General features: G+C 39.2%; 1 protein-coding gene, 1 long non-coding RNA gene and 1 pseudogene across 2 annotated transcripts; all 3 read right to left on the bottom strand.

Moving 5' to 3' along the window:
* Positions 1-1090: 1090 nt before the first annotated feature.
* On the bottom strand, positions 1091-12249 carry LOC147277703 (uncharacterized). The gene is made up of 6 exons (XM_086255697.1): positions 12186-12249; positions 11860-12092; positions 11557-11775; positions 11386-11478; positions 11180-11281; positions 1091-1807 (listed from the first exon to the last, which is right to left on the bottom strand). Exons 1-6 carry the CDS (start codon positions 12247-12249, stop codon positions 1091-1093), a joined length of 1428 nt encoding a protein of 475 aa, XP_086111823.1.
* A 263-nt stretch (positions 12250-12512) lies between these two features.
* On the bottom strand, positions 12513-16051 carry LOC147277702 (uncharacterized; annotated as a pseudogene).
* A 706-nt stretch (positions 16052-16757) lies between these two features.
* LOC147277701 (uncharacterized) lies at positions 16758-17196 on the bottom strand. Its single transcript, XR_015123747.1, has 3 exons — positions 17116-17196; positions 16965-17034; positions 16758-16811 (listed from the first exon to the last, which is right to left on the bottom strand). It is a non-coding gene; the product is annotated as an uncharacterized LOC147277701 (long non-coding RNA).
* Positions 17197-21435: the final 4239 nt, after the last annotated feature.

Raw genomic sequence — 21435 nt, 5'->3', positions numbered from 1 at the left:
TTTTCTGGACAACTGGAAACGTTTTGGTGCAATTTGGATGAAATAGGACCAAGTATGCATCAAAAACGTTTTCGTGCGTTCATAGTACCAAATGTGGTTCAATAGATGAAGAACGCTAATTCTAACATGAGAAAGTGCTTCATCATGTCTTTCTTGCCAACCGTGAATGTTTTGGTGCAACTAGGACGAAATTAGACCAAGTACGCACCAAAATGACTTTTTCATGCGTTCTCAATACCAAATGTGGTTTAATAGATTTAAAACACTAATCCTAACTTGAGAAAGTGCTTCCCCATGTCTTTCTTGCCAACCGGGAAAGTTTTGGTGCAATTTGGAAGAAATTGGACCAAGTATGCTCCGAAATGACCTTTTCGTGCATTTTTAAAACCAAATGTGGTACAATAGGTCAAGAACCGTAATTCTAACATGAGAAAGTGCTTCCCTATGTCTTTCTTGCCAACTAGGACGAAATTGGAGGAAGCACTACTACAAAAGTACTTATTCCTGGCGGAACTAAATCGCCAGGAATAACAATTTGCTGGCGGACAAATAGCCAAATCCGCCAGGATTATATAACAGTGGCGGATAAGGTCTCCGCCAGGATTAAAACCGCAGGCAAAACACTTTTCCTGGCGGACAGATGTCTAAATCCGCCAGGAATATCATTTAACGCTGACAAGGCATTCAACTTTTCCTGGCGGATATATCCGCCGGCATTACTTAATTCGTGGCGGATATATCCGCCGGGATTAATCAAGTCGTGGCGGATATATCCGCCGGCATTAATTAAGTCGTGGCGGATATATCCGCCGGCATTAATTAATTCGTGGCGGATATATCCGCCGGCATTGATAAGAAAATATATTAGAAAAATTCTATCCTGGCGGATACAACCGCCAGGATTACTGAATATAAATAAAAAAAAATAAAATTATACTTGAAATAATTAATATAAAATAAATTAAGTAATATAAAACATTTCAAATAATAATTATATACTAATAAAGATAAAATCTTTCAACTAACAATACATGTCAAATAATATTGTTTCATCAATAGAGATATGATAAAGTAGGCAAACAAAAATAATCTACTCAAGTCCAGCAGCAGAACCCGAACCAGAAGCTGAATGTGACCCTGATCCTCCCTGTGGACCAAACTGTCTCATAAATTCATCATCACCTAAATTGCCGGAAAGCAATCCGGAAAATCCAACACCCGTAGAATGATGTGACCCACCAGGAGATGGCTGAGAAGGTACCTCTGGCCGATACATAGGCATCTGCAAAGGTGACTGAGGCATAAATGGCATCTGGTACATAGGATGCATCGAGAACATTCCATAGGGAGAATGTGGAGGCTGACTCTGGCTAGAAGGCTGTTGTGGATGCGAGCTCTGCGGGTGTGTCTGTGGCTGCATCATCACTTGCTGTTGTTGCTGCATAAACATCATCATCTGTTGCTGCTGCAATTGCTGCTGCTGCTGCTGCTGCTGTAGCTGAGTCTTTAACAGCTCAATTGCCTCCTCTTGGGCATCCTGCTTAGCTTGCATAGCCTCCTGCTTCGTCATATATTCGAGGCACTGTGCCTCCAAAAGTGCTTCTCTTGTCTTTGATGATCTCCGAGAAGAACTACTAGATTGAGCCCTAGCATAAGGCACCATTTCAGGTGTCACCCCATGTCCATAGAGCCGAACTCTATTTTTCCTCTCAGGACCCATCTCCTCAACATACACTTCTGTGCGAAGATCAGAAGTGTCATCCGCTCCAGACTCAACCCGTGACTCAACAGAATTCTCCATGGACATCTAATAAACAAATATTTAGATAAATTTGTAAGTAAAATTTAAGAACATGATGAGTGTGCATTTTGCATCACTTTATGATACTAATTCCTTAACCTAGAGTGTTAGAACTCGTTATTTTGTGTTTCTTGTCTTGTTTTTGTGTTTTCAGGTCAAATGAAGCAGAAATGAGAAAAAGAAGCAAATAGAGCCATTTTGGGACAATTCCTGGTCAAACCAGGAAAACGAGTGAAATCCTGGTCAAACCAGGAAAATTGCAGAAATCCTAGTCAAATGAGGATTCCTAGTCACACTAGGAAACATCAAGTCCAGAACCATCATTGCGGAGCCAGAAATGTGAAATCCTGATTCGAACAGGAATTCCTGGTTGAACTAGGAAACCTAACCCAACTAGGGAAAGGAGTCCTAGTGACACTAGGAGACCCCAGGGGCAATATGGTCATTACGAGAAGTCGAAATGGATAAGGAATCTCTCATTTTCAAGAAATCCTAGTTGCACCAGGAAATGTTTTTCAAGGTTCCAGAAGCTTCCAGAAGGTGGTGGAAATCCATGGAAATGAATGGAGAGAAGAAATGAATTTGAATTCAAATGGAAATGAGGGGCAAAATGGGAAGTCAAAAGTGGAGGGCCCATGGGCCCTAGGGATGCCGAACCAAGTGGGCCATGCATGCACATGCATGGGCTCAAACCCTAGCAGCCCAAAAGCCACACGCAAGGAGGAAGATGGCAGCCCATGCATGCGCATGCATGCCATGCAAACCCTAGCAAGACAAGGGGCCATGCGCAAGCCCAAGGTGACAAGCCCAAGGTGGAAGCCCATGGAGTGAAACCCTAGCCCATCTTGTGCAAGCTACTGAAGCCCAACATGGAAGCCCAACATGCAAGCCCAAAGCCCAAGACTACCAGCCCAAACACCAAGGAGGGACCCTAGCTAGGCTAGGCGTGAGCCACTCAAGCCCAAAAGGGAGCAGCCCATCACGCCAAGGCCTGATCAGCTAACCCTAGCTGAAGCCGCAAGGCACTAGGAGAGCAAACCCTAGCCAGCCGCAACTTGCTCTTCCTTGCCTCTCAAGGAAGGCTTCTCCTATTTAAATCCCCTCATTCAGACTTTTAGAGAACAACACTTTTTCTCCTCCTCCAGCCGAAATCACTCTCTCCCCCTCCTAGTTTTATTTTTCTGTTTTAGGGTTTTATTTTCAGCTTTTATTTCTCTTGTAAGGTGAGCCAAATTCAGAGAGAGACTTAGAGAGAGGGTGGCGTGACAAGTGAGAGGGAAGGACCACCTGCTGCCGCAAGCCCAAGCTCACCTTGCCGTGAGCCAATTGCTTGTGCTAGGTGCCTCCTTCTTCCTCCCTCCTTGCCGCAGCCCCCATGTGCTTGCACCTCTGATTTTTGTTTTCTTTTTCATTCTAGTTTCAGATTTAATGTTGGATATTGGTTTCTGAATTTATTTAATTTAAGTTTCTGAATTTAATTAGTTTATAGCTTTGGTTCTGATTTTAATTAATTGTTATTTAATCTTTGCAATCTGATTTTATTTAGTTATCTCTTTATTGCTTTCAATTCATGTTGCTAAGTTCCATTTGTTTATGCTTTTAATTTCTTTAATTTTGCGTTTCTGATTTCCGTTAACAAGCATGAATTGGGATTTTATTTATTGGTTGCTGTTTTACTTTTATTTGTTTTATTTAATTATGTAGGTTAGTTATTCTATCTTGCATGTTAGTTGTAGGTCGATTAATGGATTCGTATGCTTTAACAAATCGTTTATCCGTCTCTTGGTCTGTTAGTTTGATGTTTGCACGTATTAAATTTCCACTATCTATTAGAACCCCCGTCACTAGTTGTTTGCATCCTTTGACTGGCCACCTTAGGGTAATTGCATCTAGTTTATCTGTTAGGTTTAGCTGTGAAATAGTCAAAGACACTAAACCACAAGTAACAAGGGAATAAGGGATTATTCTTGGTAGTGGGGTTGGGCGACCTCTATAAGGAAATAGTCAAAGCTTATATGTTGTGCATGTTTGACGTTCTCATAAAACTTAATGACTCCTGCATGGGTAACAGCTGCCTTAGCTTGAACTAGGGAACATGTAGGTTAACTAGCTAAGGAAGGCCCAAGAAGCTCTTAGTTTATGCATTAGGAGAACAATGGCGAGAAAGTAACTAGCCAAACCTTTTTAGCTGTCAAACTTTAATATGTTGTGTTCAAATTAACTGTCATTAGCCTTGGATGGTTATTGCATGCTTATCTGATTTGAAACCGAAAACTTAACATTGCAAGATAGAATAAAGTGTGTGTGCGTGTGGTGATGTGTGCGTGTGTTCCATCTTTCCAAAACCCCCCATTTAGTTATTCTAGTGATTAATTGCATTGATTTGTTGTTTATTAACCATTCCCTGTGGGATCGACCTCGTGCTTGTACGCTTTGCTACTGATGCGATTCGTGCACTTGCGAGTATACTTGGAATGAAATAGATGTTTATTTTGTTCTAAGAAAACACATCAACAAGTTTTTGGCGCCGTTGCCGGGGAATGGTGTCTAATATCAATGAATTGGTGTAATTAGTCATTAGAATTAGGTTATATTACCTAGATTTCAGTTTTTGTTAATTTTTAGTTTTTAATAAATGCCATGCCTTTATATGCATTCTTTCTACTGATTGTGTGTTTTTCTCTTGATTAGGTGTGTTTTATGAACCCTGAGCTTGTTGCTAGGTTGGAGAGGCTCAAGGACGAAGCTTTAGGTGCATCACAAGTCAGCCCGCAACCTAGTGCATCAGATTCGAGTAGTGAAGAGACTGAGAGTGTCGACATGGCTGAAGCGAACGAGATAGTGCCGCAGCCCCTGAGCCATTTTTCAGCACCTTCGCTGCCCACTCAACCATCGTGCATTCGGTATGCCACCATAGCCACTGATTTCGAAATCAAGAGTGGTCAGATTCATTTGTTGCCGAGTTACCATGGGCTGAATGGGGAGGATCCGATCCACTTTTTGAAGGAGTTTTTCGGGGTTTGTGAAGCCGCACAATTGAGGGGCCTGAATGCCGATCAGTACCGTTTGAGGATGTTTCCTTTTGCGCTTAAGGACAAGGCAAAGAGGTGGTTGTATTCGCTGCCCAGTGGTTCCATTTCGACATGGGATGATCTTTCGAGCAAGTTTTTGAACAAGTTCTATTCCATTTCCAAGACTAATTCGATTCGGAAGAAGATCCTTGGATTTGTGCAAAAGGCGGACGAACCATTCCATAAGACTTGGGACAGATTCAATGAGTTACTTACTAGCTGCCCACACCATAACTTATCTCCTTGGTATGTGATTTGCTGTTTTTATCAGGGATTGTTGGAGAGAGACCAAGCCAAGGTGGATTCGGCATGTGGTGGTGCATTCATGTCCAAAACGGAGGATGAGGCTACAGAATTGTTTGAGTCGCTTTCTTTGAGTTCTCAACAATGGGATTCCAATCGTGCAAGAGGAGGACCAAAGAGAGGGTTGTATGAGGTAGCTGATGTGCCAAACACCATGGAGGGACAGATTATGGAAATCAAGACTATGGTGCAGAAGTTATCTTTGGCTCAAGAGAAGATGATGAGTGCGCAAGGACAAGGGGGTGACGTGGAACAAGTAAACCAGGTTGGGAATTATCCTAGGGTGCCATATGATCCATTTTCTAACACTTATAACCCTGGATGGAAGAACAACCCGAATTTCAGGTGGAGCAACAACAATGGACAGCAAGCTAGTGGGAGCACCAACAAGCCATATGTGCACCCTAATGCCGAGAGGTCTAGTTTGGAGGACAAGATTGCTCAGATTGCTCAAAGCACCACTTCCCTTGCCCAAAGCACCAATGCCTTCATGAACCGTACCGAGCAGCAGATGCAAGCCAATTCGAAGGCTATTGCACACTTGGAGAGTCAAATGGGTCAGATTGCCACTACTTTGGGTCAGAGAGAGAAGGGGAAGTTGCCAAGTCAGCCCATCGTCAACCCGAAGAATGAGGAGCATGTAAATGCTATTTTGAGGACTACTGCAAGAAAAAGAGTTAGAGTGGTCAAGACTAAGAAAGTGAAGGAAGTGATTGAGATCAGTGATAGTGAGGAAGAGGAGGATCCAGAAATGATTGAAGAGGAAGCTGATACACGTGTGATTCCCCTCATTCCGGACATTGACATCACCAAATTTCCAGCAACCATGAGGGAATTGAAGTCTATTGAGAAGAAGGTTGAGGAGCAAGGGCATAGTCACAATGTTCCTAGGGAGATTTGTGGTTATCTCTTTGCATCTTTTCCAAGCAAGAAGAAGGATCCGGGCTCGTTGGTCATACCATGCAGCATAGGGGAGCATAAGATCGCCAATGCCTTAGTTGACAGTGGTTCAGCTATCAATGTCATGCCGCTGGTTGTGTTCGAGAGGCTTGGATTTAAGGAGGCTGATTTGCAACCATTTGATGTGGACATTCGCTTCGCCAACTCTTCAGCCCAAAAAGCTTGTGGTATGCTTGTGGATGTTTTGGTTAAATGTCGTAAATTACTAATCCCCTCTGATTTCATAGTGCTAGATGTGCCGACAATTCCGGGCGATGTCTCTATTATTCTTGGAAGACCATTTTTGTGCACCTCTAACATGGAGTACAAAGCATTGGAGAGCGCCATGACAATTCGGCACTACACAAAGCGAGAGCTGTATGTGCTCACTTCCGAGATGCCAGAAAACGAGGAGGTCACTTTTTATGGAGAGGAGAAGTCCGAGATGGAGAGCTTCCTCAGTTCGTTCCTAGGGAATGCCGAGAGTAGCAATGGCAAGAGGAAGAGGAAAGGACGCAAGTAAAGGAGATGGCAATGTCAGGCTGAAGACAGAAAAACAAGCGCTTATTGGGAGGCAACCCAAGTTTTTGTTTCGAATAATGAAGGAGGAGTCATTGAGGACCAAGGAGGCCGCGCCTACCCTTGGAGTGTCTACGCTTGCATACGCAAGTAAACAGTTTCTTTATTTCGCTTCATAAGACAATTTTTCATTTTGGTGTGTTTATTTGGTTTTGGATGTTTGCAATTTCCTGTTTCGCTTAATTTGATCATTCTTGCATTTATTTCATATACATTGAGGGCAATGTATCATTCAAGTGTGGGGGGAAAAGCAATTGTCATTTGTTAGTGTTTTTAGGTTAGAACAAGTGTTTAGAGTGTTTTAAGTGTTTTTGAGTGTTTTTAGAAAAAGAAAAAAAAAATTTCGTTTTTAGTGTTTTTAGGTTAGGAAAAAACTTTTTCTTTTGTTTTTAAACTTAGGGTGTCAAAACCCACATCAAAATGCACGTTTTCATTAGATCTCATTCACGTTAGTGATGGATGTGATTCTTTTGAAGTGTGCGACATTGTTTTAAAAACAAAAAGTTTTTTGAGTCATTTTGGTTGTTTCAGGTCGTTTTGAGTCCCCAACTAATTGATTTGAGTGTGCATGATTGTTATGAGCATGTTTTAGTATTGTGTGTATATTTGGTGTTCTTTTCATTCTAATAGTGTTCCATAACATATCTTGCAATTCTATGTCATTTGGCCTTGTTGATATGAATTTAGGTTGTGATTAGCATTACTAATGATTATATGCATAATAGAGTAGACTTGCATGACCTAAGTGAGCTTTTGAGCCCTGTTCTTCAATTCTTGAGTGTTGCGCGCCACTCTGATTCTATCATTGTCATATAAGTCGTTGTTTTGATCTCATTGTCTTTCATTTGGTCATTTGCTTGGAATATGCATAATCTTGAATCAATGAGCTAGAACTCTTTTCTTGTGTACACAAATCATGCCGTATTTGCATAACTCTTGAGAAATGAATTTAGGCCCTGTTTGTGTACCCCATAGCCTGAAAGCCTACCCATTACATGTTTTATCCTTAGTTACCCATTTTGAGCCTTTTAAGCCGTTTTCTTTGTTACCCCATACCAAACCCTAAGTTTGGGGGTGTACCACCCCTTTCAACCGTTTTACCCCTTTATGGTGTTGCAAGTTGTTTATATGTTGATTGAGGTGAAAAAGAAGTGAAAATGCATAGCTTATACAAAAATGTGTCAAAAAAGTATGTATGCCGTGCCCAAAGAAAAGAAAAAGAAAAGAAATCAAAGAAAAGAGATGGGACGGTTTCAAAAAAAAAAAAAAAAAAAAAAAGTGAGCAAAAAGAGTTCAAAGTAAGCTATGAAGTGCAAAGAAGCAAAGTGTACCTCAGAATGTTCTATTGGTGCTTGCAATTCCATGAAATTAGCCCTTTGTGTTTCCTTTTCATTTCAGTACCCTATCCTAGCCTAAGCCTTCATTATAACCCTATTAAAGTCCTAGCTGATCTCAAGAGTGTGTATTATACTTATGTGGAGTCTATTTAAGAAGGGAGCCTATGGCTATTGATTCTATTTCAAGCATTTGTATTCCTTTCATGAGATCAGTATTCTTTCTAAAATGTGCCTTTATTTCATGTACATATGTGAGCTAATTGTTTTTGTTACATAATTCCTCTCACATATACTTTTGAGTGCACATATCAACCCAATTCTTGAGTGTTTATCATTGAGAGTATGCCATAGTGAGGATTGGAGTTGAATCTGTTATGTATGTATTGATTTAGTCTTGTTTGTCTAAAACTTGGATTTGTGTCAAGGATGGCCTATATGACAATGGAGGAGCGAGGTATGTTATTTGAAATGTTATTAGAATTTGAAGAATGCCATTTATATGCCTTGCTTTCTTATGTGATTAATGGTTATGCGCATGAATTCAGTTGTTGGGATGTTGGAGTCAGTCTTGAGTCTTTTCTTTCCTTTATTTGCTCGAGGACTAGCAAAATCTAAGTTTGGGGGTGTGATGAGTGTGCATTTTGCATCACTTTATGATACTAATTCCTTAACCTAGAGTATTAGAACTCGTTATTTTGTGTTTCTTGTCTTGTTTTTGTGTTTTCAGGTCAAATGAAGCAGAAATGAGAAAAAGAAGCAAATAGAGCCATTTTGGGACAATTCCTGGTCAAACCAGGAAAACGAGTGAAATCCTGGTCAAACCAGAAAAAGTGCAGAAATCCTAGTCAAATGAGGATTCCTAGTCACACTAGGAAACATCAAGTCCAGAACCATCATTGCGGAGCCAGAAATGTGAAATCCTGATTCGAACAGGAATTCCTGGTTGAACTAGGAAACCTAACCCAACTAGGGAAAGGAGTCCTAGTGACACTAGGAGACCCCAGGGGCAATATGGTCATTACGAGAAGTCGAAATGGATAAGGAATCTCTCATTTTCAAGAAATCCTAGTTGCACCAGGAAATGTTTTTCAAGGTTCCAGAAGCTTCCAGAAGGTGGTGGAAATCCATGGAAATGAATGGAGGGAAGAAATGAATTTGAATTCAAATGGAAATGAGGGGCAAAATGGGAAGTCAAAAGTGGAGGGCCCATGGGCCCTAGGGATGCCGAACCAAGTGGGCCATGCATGCACATGCATGGGCCCAAACCCTAGCAGCCCAAAAGCCACACGCAAGGAGGAAGATGGCAGCCCATGCATGCGCATGCATGCCATGCAAACCCTAGCAAGACAAGGGGCCATGCGCAAGCCCAAGGTGACAAGCCCAAGGTGGAAGCCCATGGAGTGAAACCCTAGCCCATCTTGTGCAAGCTACTGAAGCCCAACATGGAAGCCCAACATGCAAGCCCAAAGCCCAAGACTACCAGCCCAAACACCAAGGAGGGACCCTAGCTAGGCTAGGCGTGAGCCACTCAAGCCCAAAAGGGAGCAGCCCATCACGCCAAGGCCTGATCAGCTAACCCTAGCTGAAGCCGCAAGGCACTAGGAGAGCAAACCCTAGCCAGCCGCAACTTGCTCTTCCTTGCCTCTCAAGGAAGGCTTCTCCTATTTAAATCCCCTCATTCAGACTTTTAGAGAACAACACTTTTTCTCCTCCTCCAGCCGAAATCACTCTCTCCCCCTCCTAGTTTTATTTTTCTGTTTTAGGGTTTTATTTTCAGCTTTTATTTCTCTTGTAAGGTGAGCCAAATTCAGAGAGAGACTTAGAGAGAGGGTGGCGTGACAAGTGAGAGGGAAGGACCACCTGCTGCCGCAAGCCCAAGCTCACCTTGCCGTGAGCCAATTGCTTGTGCTAGGTGCCTCCTTCTTCCTCCCTCCTTGCCGCAGCCCCCATGTGCTTGCACCTCTGATTTTTGTTTTCTTTTTCATTCTAGTTTCAGATTTAATGTTGGATATTGGTTTCTGAATTTATTTAATTTAAGTTTCTGAATTTAATTAGTTTATAGCTTTGGTTCTGATTTTAATTAATTGTTATTTAATCTTTGCAATCTGATTTTATTTAGTTATCTCTTTATTGCTTTCAATTCATGTTGCTAAGTTCCATTTGTTTATGCTTTTAATTTCTTTAATTTTGCGTTTCTGATTTCCGTTAACAAGCATGAATTGGGATTTTATTTATTGGTTGCTGTTTTACTTTTATTTGTTTTATTTAATTATGTAGGTTAGTTATTCTATCTTGCATGTTAGTTGTAGGTCGATTAATGGATTCGTATGCTTTAACAAATCGTTTATCCGTCTCTTGGTCTGTTAGTTTGATGTTTGCACGTATTAAATTTCCACTATCTATTAGAACCCCCGTCACTAGTTGTTTGCATCCTTTGACTGGCCATCTTAGGGTAATTGCATCTAGTTTATCTGTTAGGTTTAGCTGTGAAATAGTCAAAGACACTAAACCACAAGTAACAAGGGAATAAGGGATTATTCTTGGTAGTGGGGTTGGGCGACCTCTATAAGGAAATAGTCAAAGCTTATATGTTGTGCATGTTTGACGTTCTCATAAAACTTAATGACTTCTGCATGGGTAACAGCTGCCTTAGCTTGAACTAGGGAACATGTAGGTTAACTAGCTAAGGAAGGCCCAAGAAGCTCTTAGTTTATGCATTAGGAGAACAATGGCGAGAAAGTAACTAGCCAAACCTTTTTAGCTGTCAAACTTTAATATGTTGTGTTCAAATTAACTGTCATTAGCCTTGGATGGTTATTGCATGCTTATCTGATTTGAAACCGAAAACTTAACATTGCAAGATAGAATAAAGTGTGTGTGCGTGTGGTGATGTGTGCGTGTGTTCCATCTTTCCAAAACCCCCCATTTAGTTATTCTAGTGATTAATTGCATTGATTTGTTGTTTATTAACCATTCCCTGTGGGATCGACCTCGTGCTTGTACGCTTTGCTACTGATGCGATTCGTGCACTTGCGAGTATACTTGGAATGAAATAGATGTTTATTTTGTTCTAAGAAAACACATCAACAGAACATATAATACACATTATAGAAAAAAAAAAAAAAAAAACAAACTAGTATAATACTTACCCCTCTCTCCTCCGATGGCACATCAATCCAACTATTGTCTTTGCCCGTGTGGGTGACACGAAAGAAAGTAACAGGATCGGGTTCAACTCCATGCTTCTTCTTCTAAAAATTTAAACCATTAAAAAAAATAATTTAGAATATATTTATGTGCCCTAATTAAATAAAATTGTAACTCAATAAGATGAAAAAAAATTAACTATACTCACATAATCTTCACGAAGACGTTCAAATGTCCACGATCCTGATGTATGGCTCATCGTTTGTTGAGCACGATTAGCTTTATTTTTCTCAGCAATCTCCTAAAAGGTCAAACAGAATATAAATTAGTTATAATTGCACATACTAGTATTATTAAATATTTGATTAAAAGTTGTCACCTGAGTTTTTGGGTTATCCCAATGTTCCACCATCTTTGCCCACTGCACAGGATCTACATTATTGGGACATCTCACCCGCCGCTGACCTGTCCTGCCAGTGTAGTACTTCCCTTTCAAATATGCTCTGTACTCTTTATAAGCATGTTCAGCAATGTGCAAAGTCATGGTCTTAATCACGGGCATTTTTACCAAATCCTCATCACGAAAAGTGATAGTGCCCTACATCCATACAAAAAACAATTATAAGTAAATATTTATAGGCATTTTTACTTTTAATATCATTTTAAAAAAATAAATTGATACCCGTATTCTGTCCCACAAAGTGTTCTTTGTTTCTTCATCAACCAATCTCCAATCATGCACTAGAGGAACATTATTGGGATCTTTTACTTCAGAAGATATAAATTTCGAAAACTCTATACTGTTTTGGGAAATACACTTCCCGCTCGTACTAAATTCACAATACTCTTTGCCCCTATGATCTTTACCAGCCCACTTAATCTTTCCAGGACCACGTCTTCTCCTTTGAGGCATTGCTACATATTAATCCAAATTAATATACATGAATGACAAAAATATTGTAAATAATAGAATAAATAAAAACTTTATATAAACAAACTATAGCTTACCATTTGAACTAGTCTCAACTTGCTCATCGTGGTGCTCGTCCATATGTTCTTCATTATCACTCATCTAAATAAATTATAATTAACCATATATATATATATATATACACCACCAAATACATACTACATAAATATTAATTAATTAAATTAAATTAAATTGCTATAAAACCAATATATAAACACACAAATATATTTTAACGTGGAAAACCCTCGAAAGGTAAAAACCACGGGACCTAGTCCAGCACAAAAAAATTTCACTAATAAAAAAATATTACATAAGAGTTCTTAATTACAAAACAACACCAAAAAAAAAATAATAATAATAATAATTTAAGCATCCATATCATCATCAAGCTCATTGTCAGCAATTGAATTAACCAATTCAGTGGGCAAAGGTAATGCTTCATCAAAAGGTGTCTCTTCCACGCCAACCCTTGTTTGCATATCTTCATTGTCAAGTACCCGATCATCCAGATTTGGTATGGCATAATCATCAATTGTGTCTTTATCCTCTAATACATCAAAAAAATCTCTCGGATGCGTTCGGACCACTACATGCAATCTGTTTCAATCAAATCTGCAACATAAAATACTTGCATTGCTTGTGAAGCCAGTATGAAAGGGTCATCCCTAAATCTCAATCGATTGAAGTTCACCAAGGTAAAACCATATTGATTTGTCTTCATACCCCTAGGACTTCCACTATCAACCCAATCACACTTAAACAACATCACACAACGACCCATATCTTCTGCCTCGGTAGGACCACGATATCTAACCAGAAACATATCTGTGACAACACCATAGCAATTAACTTGCCCAACACCACCCGGAATATTTGCAGGTACAAATACACCACAATTTTGATTCTTATGCTTATCATCCACCGATTTTATTCGAAATCTAAAACCATTAATAACGTGGCTTTTGTATTTCGTCACAAGTGTGCGAGGAGGATTAGCAAGCCAATGCAAGTCGTCGGATATTAACGGATCATTAGCATAAAACCTTGCATTAATCTGTGAAAAAGATGATGTAGAAACATTAGGTAAAAACTAATATTAGCGACATGATGCAGAAACTTAGTAATTGAATTCTTACATGTTTCTTGAACCATTCAGGAAATTCCTTCTTACTTATCTCCATGATTTGTCGCCTAGTGAACCTTTCCCTTCGATGTTTATCTCTCAAAAAGTCCTCATGTTGCCTTCTAAAAGGGATCACTTCATCACAATTATCAAGAATGTATCTGTGGCATCGATTCCTATCATTTAGATCAAGCTCCACATTTTCACCTGAACCTAAATATTGGCCTGTGGAGTCAAAAATTGATAACCCCCCACATATTCCACGTCCAATACCATCTGCATTTCGACCTTTACGATTACGACGAGTATCAACATCTCTAAGGTACATGGAACAGAAAGATAAACCCTCATCAACCAAATACCCTTCAGCAATAGAACCTTCAGGACGACTCTTATTTCACACATACCGCTTCAATGTTTGCAAATACCTTAAATATTCAACATGAAAAAAAAATATTAAAAAATCAAAACTAAAATTAATGCAAATTAAGCATAAGGAAATGACCATTACCGTTCAATTGGATACATCCATCTATATTGAACTGGTCCTGCAATAGCAGCTTCATTTGCCAAGTGAATTGGGAGATGCACCATGACATCAAAAAATGAAGGAGGGAAAATCTTCTCCATCTGACATAAGGTCAATGCAATTCTAGAGTTTAGTTGATTGAATGCTGCCTCAGTTTCCTTCTTGCTACACAACTGTCTAAAGATAGCACTCAACTCTAGTAAAACCATAGTGACAGATTTGGGTAACACACCACGTATCGCAAGCGGGAGTAATTGTTGCATTAGAACATGACAATCGTGACTTTTCAACCCATTTATTTTCCTCTCATTCACATTCACACATCGAGACAAATTTGCTGAATACCCATCAGGAACCCGAATAGTAGACAACACTTTGCAAAATGAGGTTTTTTCTTCTTTGCTCAATGTGAATATTGCCGGGGGCAAAAATGTTTTATCTCCTTCTCTACGAGGGTGTTGACTATGTCTTATATTCAAAACTTCAAGATCTGCACGTGCAGCCAATCCATCCTTTGTCCTCTTCGCAATATCCAACAATGTTCCAACCACATTATCACATACATTCTTTTCAATATGCATGACATCGAGATTATGTCTGATCAAAAGATGCCTCCAATAGGGTAGTTCAAAAAATATGCTTTTCTTTCTCCACTGACCGTTATTACTTCTAGAAATTGAAGGCCTTCGTCTTCTTTGTCCAACAGGAGCATTTTGGTCATGCTTTCCAAAAGTAAACCTCAAACTAGATAGTTGTTCAAGACATTGTAACCCATTCAACTGTCTTGGTGCCTGACGATCTTCTCGATGACCATTAAATGCTGCTTGTTCCCTTCGAAACCTATGCCCAATTAGTAAAAATCTTCGATGCCCCAAATAACAAATCTTACGACTCACAGGCAAATGTTCAGATACATTATCATCCATGCAATGCGGACATGCTTTATATCCCTTCGTACTCCATTCAGACAACATTCCATAAGCTGGAAAATCACTAATGGTCCATAACACAGCAGCCTTCATCGTAAAAGTTTGGTTTGAAAATACATCGTACGTGGTAGTGCCAACCTCCCACAACTCATTCAACTCATCAATTAATGGTCGCAAATACACATCAATGTCATTTCCAGGACTTCTCGGTCCTGGAATCAACAAGGACAATAATAAATTTGGTTGCTTCATACACATCCATGGAGGCAAATTGTAAACAGAAAGCACCACAGGCCATGTGCTATGGGCATTGCTCATATGGCCAAAAGGATTGAATCCATCACTTGCCAGCCCTAAACGCACATTTCGAATTTCTGACGCAAAGTCAGGGTACAAATTATCTAAATGCTTCCATGCTGGAGAATCTGACGGATGTCTCATAAACCCATCCTTGGGACATTTAGTTGCATGCCACCTCATATGTTCAGCAATATGCTTCGACATATAAAACCTCTTCAATCTCGATTTTAAAGGGAAGTACCACATAACCTTAGCTGAGACTTTCTTTCTAGAAGTATCATCTCCTTTGTTATCTTTATATCTTGATTTGCCACAAACCGAACATGCAGTCAATTTTGAGGTGTCTTTCCAATATATCATGCAATCATTGGGACAGGCATCAATCTTCTCATATGTGAGACCCAACCCATTTATAAGTTTCTTTGCCTTATAACACGAGTCAGGCAAACAATCTCCATCAGGCAACATTCTTTTAACCAACTCTAGTAATGTAGTGAATAAACTGTCCGGCAAACTCCCTAAACACTTGATCTGGTACAATCTTACAACGGCCTCCAATTTCTTAAACTCTTGACAACCAGGATACAACTCTTGATCTGCCTCTTCAAGCAACTTGAAAAAACTTTCGGCCTCTGCTGGACGCCCATCCACGATAGTAGGTTGTGTCGATAACCCAACCTCTTCTTCCGTTACTGGTTGAACAAATATGTCATTAAGAAAATCATGCATACCATCCATCTCTCCTCCTACGTCATCTTCTATCTCCCTTAAATTTGGCTCTCCAATATTAGGCTCCCCATGATGCCGCCACCAAGCTTTTTTGTAATCTTTATCCATATCATGCCAAACAAGATGATCCACAATAGTTTGTCTTCCAAAAATATATCTATTGCAACATTTTTTACACGGACATTTGAATTTATCTGGCCCAACACCATTCGCAGCTGCTTGGTCCAAAAAAAAATTAATTCCATCTACGTATGCCTCTAACTGTCGCGGAATCGTCAACCAAGTCCTATCCATGCTTTACCTCTTAGATGAAAACTCTAGACCCTGACGCCTACAATCTTTCAATCCCTATCATGTAGGCGTACCTATTCATACCTATTAGATTAAATTCAAAAAATATTCAATAATAATTTATGATTATTTATATATGTCAAACAAATAAATTAAATTCACAAAATATTCACAAATAAGTTGTATGTTTGTTAATCTACTTAACCTTTTTTTTTTATTTGAACTGTAACAAATAAATTATATCTACAAATAAGTTGTTCTATACTTATTTATCTAATTAACCCAAATTTTACAAATTTTCAGTCAATTTTATTTTTAATTTGAAATAGAACAAATGAATAAATTAAGTTCACTAATATGTTATATTTTTATTTATCTATTTAACCAAAAATTTGAATTTTTTTATTTCTCCTATTATTTTTATTTTTAACATTGATACATGAACACTAACATAATACTAACATTTTTTATATATACTATCCTAATAATTGTATGTTAGCTAAATAATTAATATTATACTCCCTACCCTAATAATATATTGACACTAACATACAATGCAAAAAATGAACACAAATCTAACATATAGATATATATATCAATTAAATCAAGCATATATAATTTTTAACATATCTAACATATATTAACATATTTCAACACATCAACATATAAAAAAAAAACATCCAAGCTAGTCATAGAAAAACCTTGCTGCAAAATCCAAATCAACACTTAAATCTTGCTGCACCAAAATCACCACTTATCTGGCCTGCAAAAAAAAAACACAAAAAATCCCATATATAACAATAATGAAAATGGATATACAAAACCCTAAATTAAATATAACCACTTATCAAATTCGGCATATCAAATTAAATATACAAAAAATCACATATATCACCACTTATCAAATTCGGCATACCCCCAAAGAATTCAAGAATGAAGTGGATCTTGGCCTCTGAGACAAGAAATTTGAGAAGATTTGGATAAACCTAACAAATTATAAAACAAACTTAATTAACAAAATCTGAAAATAAAATCAGAAATAAGAGAGAAAGAGAGAGAGAGATTACCGGAGCTTGGTGGGGAGCGTGGACGTGGAGCTGCAGCTGAGCGCGGTGGTGGCAGGTGAAGGAAGAAGAAAGATGGAGGAGATGGAGGAGATGAAGGAATCGGCGCGAGCTAGGAAGAAGAGAAGGGAAAGAGAAGAAGAGGAAGAAGGAGGAAATGCGGCGCGAGGAAGAAGAGAAAAGAAAAGAGAAGAAGAAAGAGGGATTAGGTTAAGCACTCAATCCTGGCGGTTTGGACCGCCAGGATTAATCAATTCTGGCGGATTGGTCCGCCAGTATTGATCAATACTGGCGGAATAAACCGCCATAATTGATTAATCCTGGCGGATAATATCGTCCGCCAGGAATGCTTAAGCATTTGTGGCGGACACCTCTAATCCGCCAGCATTGTCCGCCAAGAATGCACCTTTTTGTAGTAGTGAAGTATGCGCCGAAATGACCTTTTTGTGCGTTCTCAACACGAAATGTGGTTCAATAGGTTAAAAACGCTAATCCTAACATGAGAAAGTGCTTCCCCTTGTCTTTCTTGCCAACCATGAACGTTTTGGTGCAATTAGAACAAAATTGGACCAAATATGCAGCGAAATGACATTTTCGTGCATTCCCAACACCAAATGTGGCTCAATAGGTCAACAAAGCTAATCCTAACATGCGAAAGTGCTTCCTCATGTCTTTCTTGCCAACTGGTCACGTTTTAGAGCAATTAGAACAAAATTTGACCAAGTATACACTGAAAAAGCGTTTTCATGCGTTGTTAACACCAAATGTGGTTCAGTAGGTGTTGATTGTTTTTTTAGAACAAAATAAAAATGTATTCTATTCTAAGTATACTCGTGTTGATTGTTTTCTTAGAACAAATTAAATAACTCAATTCTAAGTATACTCGCAAGTGCACGAATCGCATCAGTAGCAAAGCATGTAAATACGAGGTCGATCCCACGAGAAATGGTTAAATACACATCAAATCAATTTGATCTATCCACTAACACACACACACGATATGGGGGGTTGTAAGTTGTGAAACACACGCACACCACCAAACACACGCACACACCCGATTGTCTTGCAATGCTAAGATATCTGAATCCATCGCATATTAAAAGATAACAACTATTATGGTGATATGCAATTCAATGTAAACACACATAATTAAGTTTGCTAGCTGTTGAGTGTCCAATTTGCATCATTTTATGATATTAATTCCCTAACCTAGAGTGCAAGAACTCGATATTTTAGGTCTTGTTAGTTTGTTTTAGTGTTTTGTAGGTTAAATGAAGCAATGATGGAGAGAGAAACTAAATGAGGCTATTTTGAGCTAAAAATGGAAAAAATGAGAAAAAGAATCTTGAGGGAATCTTCTAGAAGGATCTGGAATCTGGAAGGAATCTTTGAAGAATCTTAGACAGAATCTTTTGAAGAATCTTTTTGGTCAAGGTTGACTTTTGGTCAAAGTCAAAGGTCAAAGGTCAAAGTCAATGGTCAACCATGCCACATCATCACATGACATAGACCACACATGCAGCCCATGCACTAAGGGCCATGCGCATAACCCTAGCCCAAAGGACCAAGGCCATGCGCCTATTGCTAGCCCAAATGGAGGAAGCCTAAGTGGTGCCATTCAAAGGTCCAAGAGCCCAAGCCTATGCCGCACCCACTCAGCTGATTCAAGGCCCAACGAATGAATCCTTCATGCTCAAGGAAAATCTCACAAGATTCAGTCAAAGATCACAAGGAATCCTAGTTGAAGAAGAAGTCGAACCCTGGGAAATTGAACTTGAATTTCGACAGTGATTCTGTACCTCTACAGATCGAATCAGGTGCCATGCCATATATGGTTGGAAATCTACGGATGTTACCTTCGCAGGGAATTTTACGGATTTCGATTCCGAGTTACGCTGCAGTTTCGCGAGCTGAAAAGGGAGTTACGCCCAAAAAGAGCCCAAATCAGCCCAAGGCCCACTTTTGGCCAAAAATTAGAAAACCCTAGCCTTGTGGGACAAGGAAAGCTTCACCTCCTCACTCCTATATAAGGACCCCATTCTCCCATAATTCGAAAACACAATTTAATTTTAGTTTTGCAATACTTTTCAGATTTCTAGAGAGAGAGTAGTTGACATTAAGAGAGAGAAGAAGAGAGCCACTTTGCCGCAAGCCCTAGCTAACCCTATCCGTGAGGAATAGCTTGTGTGGTCTCTCTCTTTCTCCTTCTTGTGCCGCAGCCCTCTCTATGCTTTTTCTTAATTTTCTGTTATTTCAATTGTTTAATTAGTTTTGTTATTTGTTCAACAATGGATTGGGAATTTATATATGTTATGTTTCTTTTGTTTCTCAACTTATTTATGAGTTAGTTTGATTGTTCTTGCATGTTAAGATTATGATGATATCCATATAATTTGATTCAATGTTGATTTATGGTTAATGAAATAAAGCCATGTGATTTTATGTGAAGTTTGCATGTGATTAATTCCTATTGTCTTGTTAAATTGATTCTAGTTGTTTTCATTCTTTGGCTGGCCACCTTAGGTATGTTTTCATCTAGTAATTGTTATGAAATTGAAAGGTGATAATCAAGCTAATCAATTCAGTACGTAACAAGAAGATAACCTAAGAACTTATTGTAACAACCCGACCCAAATTTTCACTAGAAATTTAAATTTTTATTTAAATATGTTTTAAGAGATTTTTTAAGGATGTGGAATTGAATTTTAAAGATTTTGATATTTATTTGGAAAATAAAAAGGGTTTTGATTTAAAGTTTTGATTTATTTATTTTTGTTTTAATTTAAGCTTGACCAAAAGTTGACTTTTAAAAAGAATGGGAATTCGATTTTGACTTCGGGTCCGTTAGATAGGTTTCGGACTCACGATTTCATAGACACGCGGCACGCGCCAATTCGAGTTACGGTCTGAAAGATACAGACATGTGAAGTGAGGGGCAATTTTGTAAATTTATAAAAGTGGGTTTTAAATACCCAAAAATCAGAAAATTTTTCTGATTTTTCTCTCACTCTCTAGAATCTTCTACAAACATCTCTCTCCCTTTATTTCTCTCTCTCTCCCCGGTACCCACTCTCCACCCCCTGCACCTTCCTCTGCGCCACGACCCCAGCCACCCCCACTCACCATCGGCGGCCACCCTGCCGGCCTCGACCTCCGGCGAGCACACCCCCAGGCGCCGACCACCCCATTCCAGCCTACTCTCTCTCTTCGTTCTCACTCTCCCCGTGTTCTCTCTCTACTCTCTCCCTCTGTGCGGAGCACCGGCCATCAACTCCGGCCTCCCCTCGCAGTCGCCAACCTCCGGCAAGCTTCCCCCGACGCCGACTAGCTCAGCCCGGCCTTCCTCCAGCCAACCCAGCCCCCCTGCACGCTGGTTCTGCTCAGAAAAGCCACACAGACCGCCGGCCTTCCTCTTCATTTTCAGTCAATTTTTCACCTCAAATCCTTGAGATTTTTGTGTGGGTTTAAGGGAAAAAGGGCATTTTAGGCTAAATTGGTTTTAGAGCCGCCGCTTTGGGCGGCACCCGTGGTGACCTCGACCCCTACAGTCACCTTTTGGATGTATGTTTATCTTAGAGCCTATTTTAGATTGGTTGTTGGACTTGGTTATGTTGGAAGTGATTGGAGAAACCGAAAGGTGTTTCGGACTGTAATTTGAGACTTCGCTGATACTGAAATCACTCTAGGACGATTTCCCTGATCGAGATAAGCCATACGCAGGTTCCTTTTTAAGTTTATGACTGGTTTTGGGAAGTGTGGGTGATGTTGAGTTGAGCCGGGAAGTTTTCAGGGAAATGAGAGGACGTTAATGGATTAAGAAGAGTAGTTATTAATTGTTGTTTAAGCGAGAGTCGGGTGGGACGCTTAGGTTTTATACACACTCTAAACGTATTGGAGTCGAGACTAATTTCATATTTTATCGTTGTGTTATAGGCGACACGACCGTGGTTCGTGACGATCCGGCGGAGGATCGAAGCTAGGGCTACCACTGTGAGTGGACTAACTTTTATTTTTGAAAATGTTTATGGAAGTTTATAATTTAATTTATACTTGATTTCTAATTATTGTTTGAGAAATAAAAATCTTTGAGTTGGTTGTTTAATCCTTAATAAGTAATGAAAATTGTATCATTTTAATTATTCCGTGATGTTGATTTTAATTTGGGATTTGATCAATGGTGATGGATTTCGAATTTCAACTGTGTTCATAAATAAGTTTTAAAACCATATATTTTCATACTAGTTTTAGCGAGTTGATGAGTTTGGTTTTGTTAAGAAGAGTTTTGGAAGAAAAATTAAAGGATTTGAGATTTGCATTATGTAT

Source organism: Dryas octopetala, chromosome 8 (assembly GCF_963921425.1).
Source record: "Dryas octopetala chromosome 8, drDryOcto1.1, whole genome shotgun sequence".
NCBI lineage: Eukaryota > Viridiplantae > Streptophyta > Magnoliopsida > Rosales > Rosaceae > Dryas > Dryas octopetala.
This window is presented reverse-complemented; position numbering and strand designations above follow the sequence as displayed.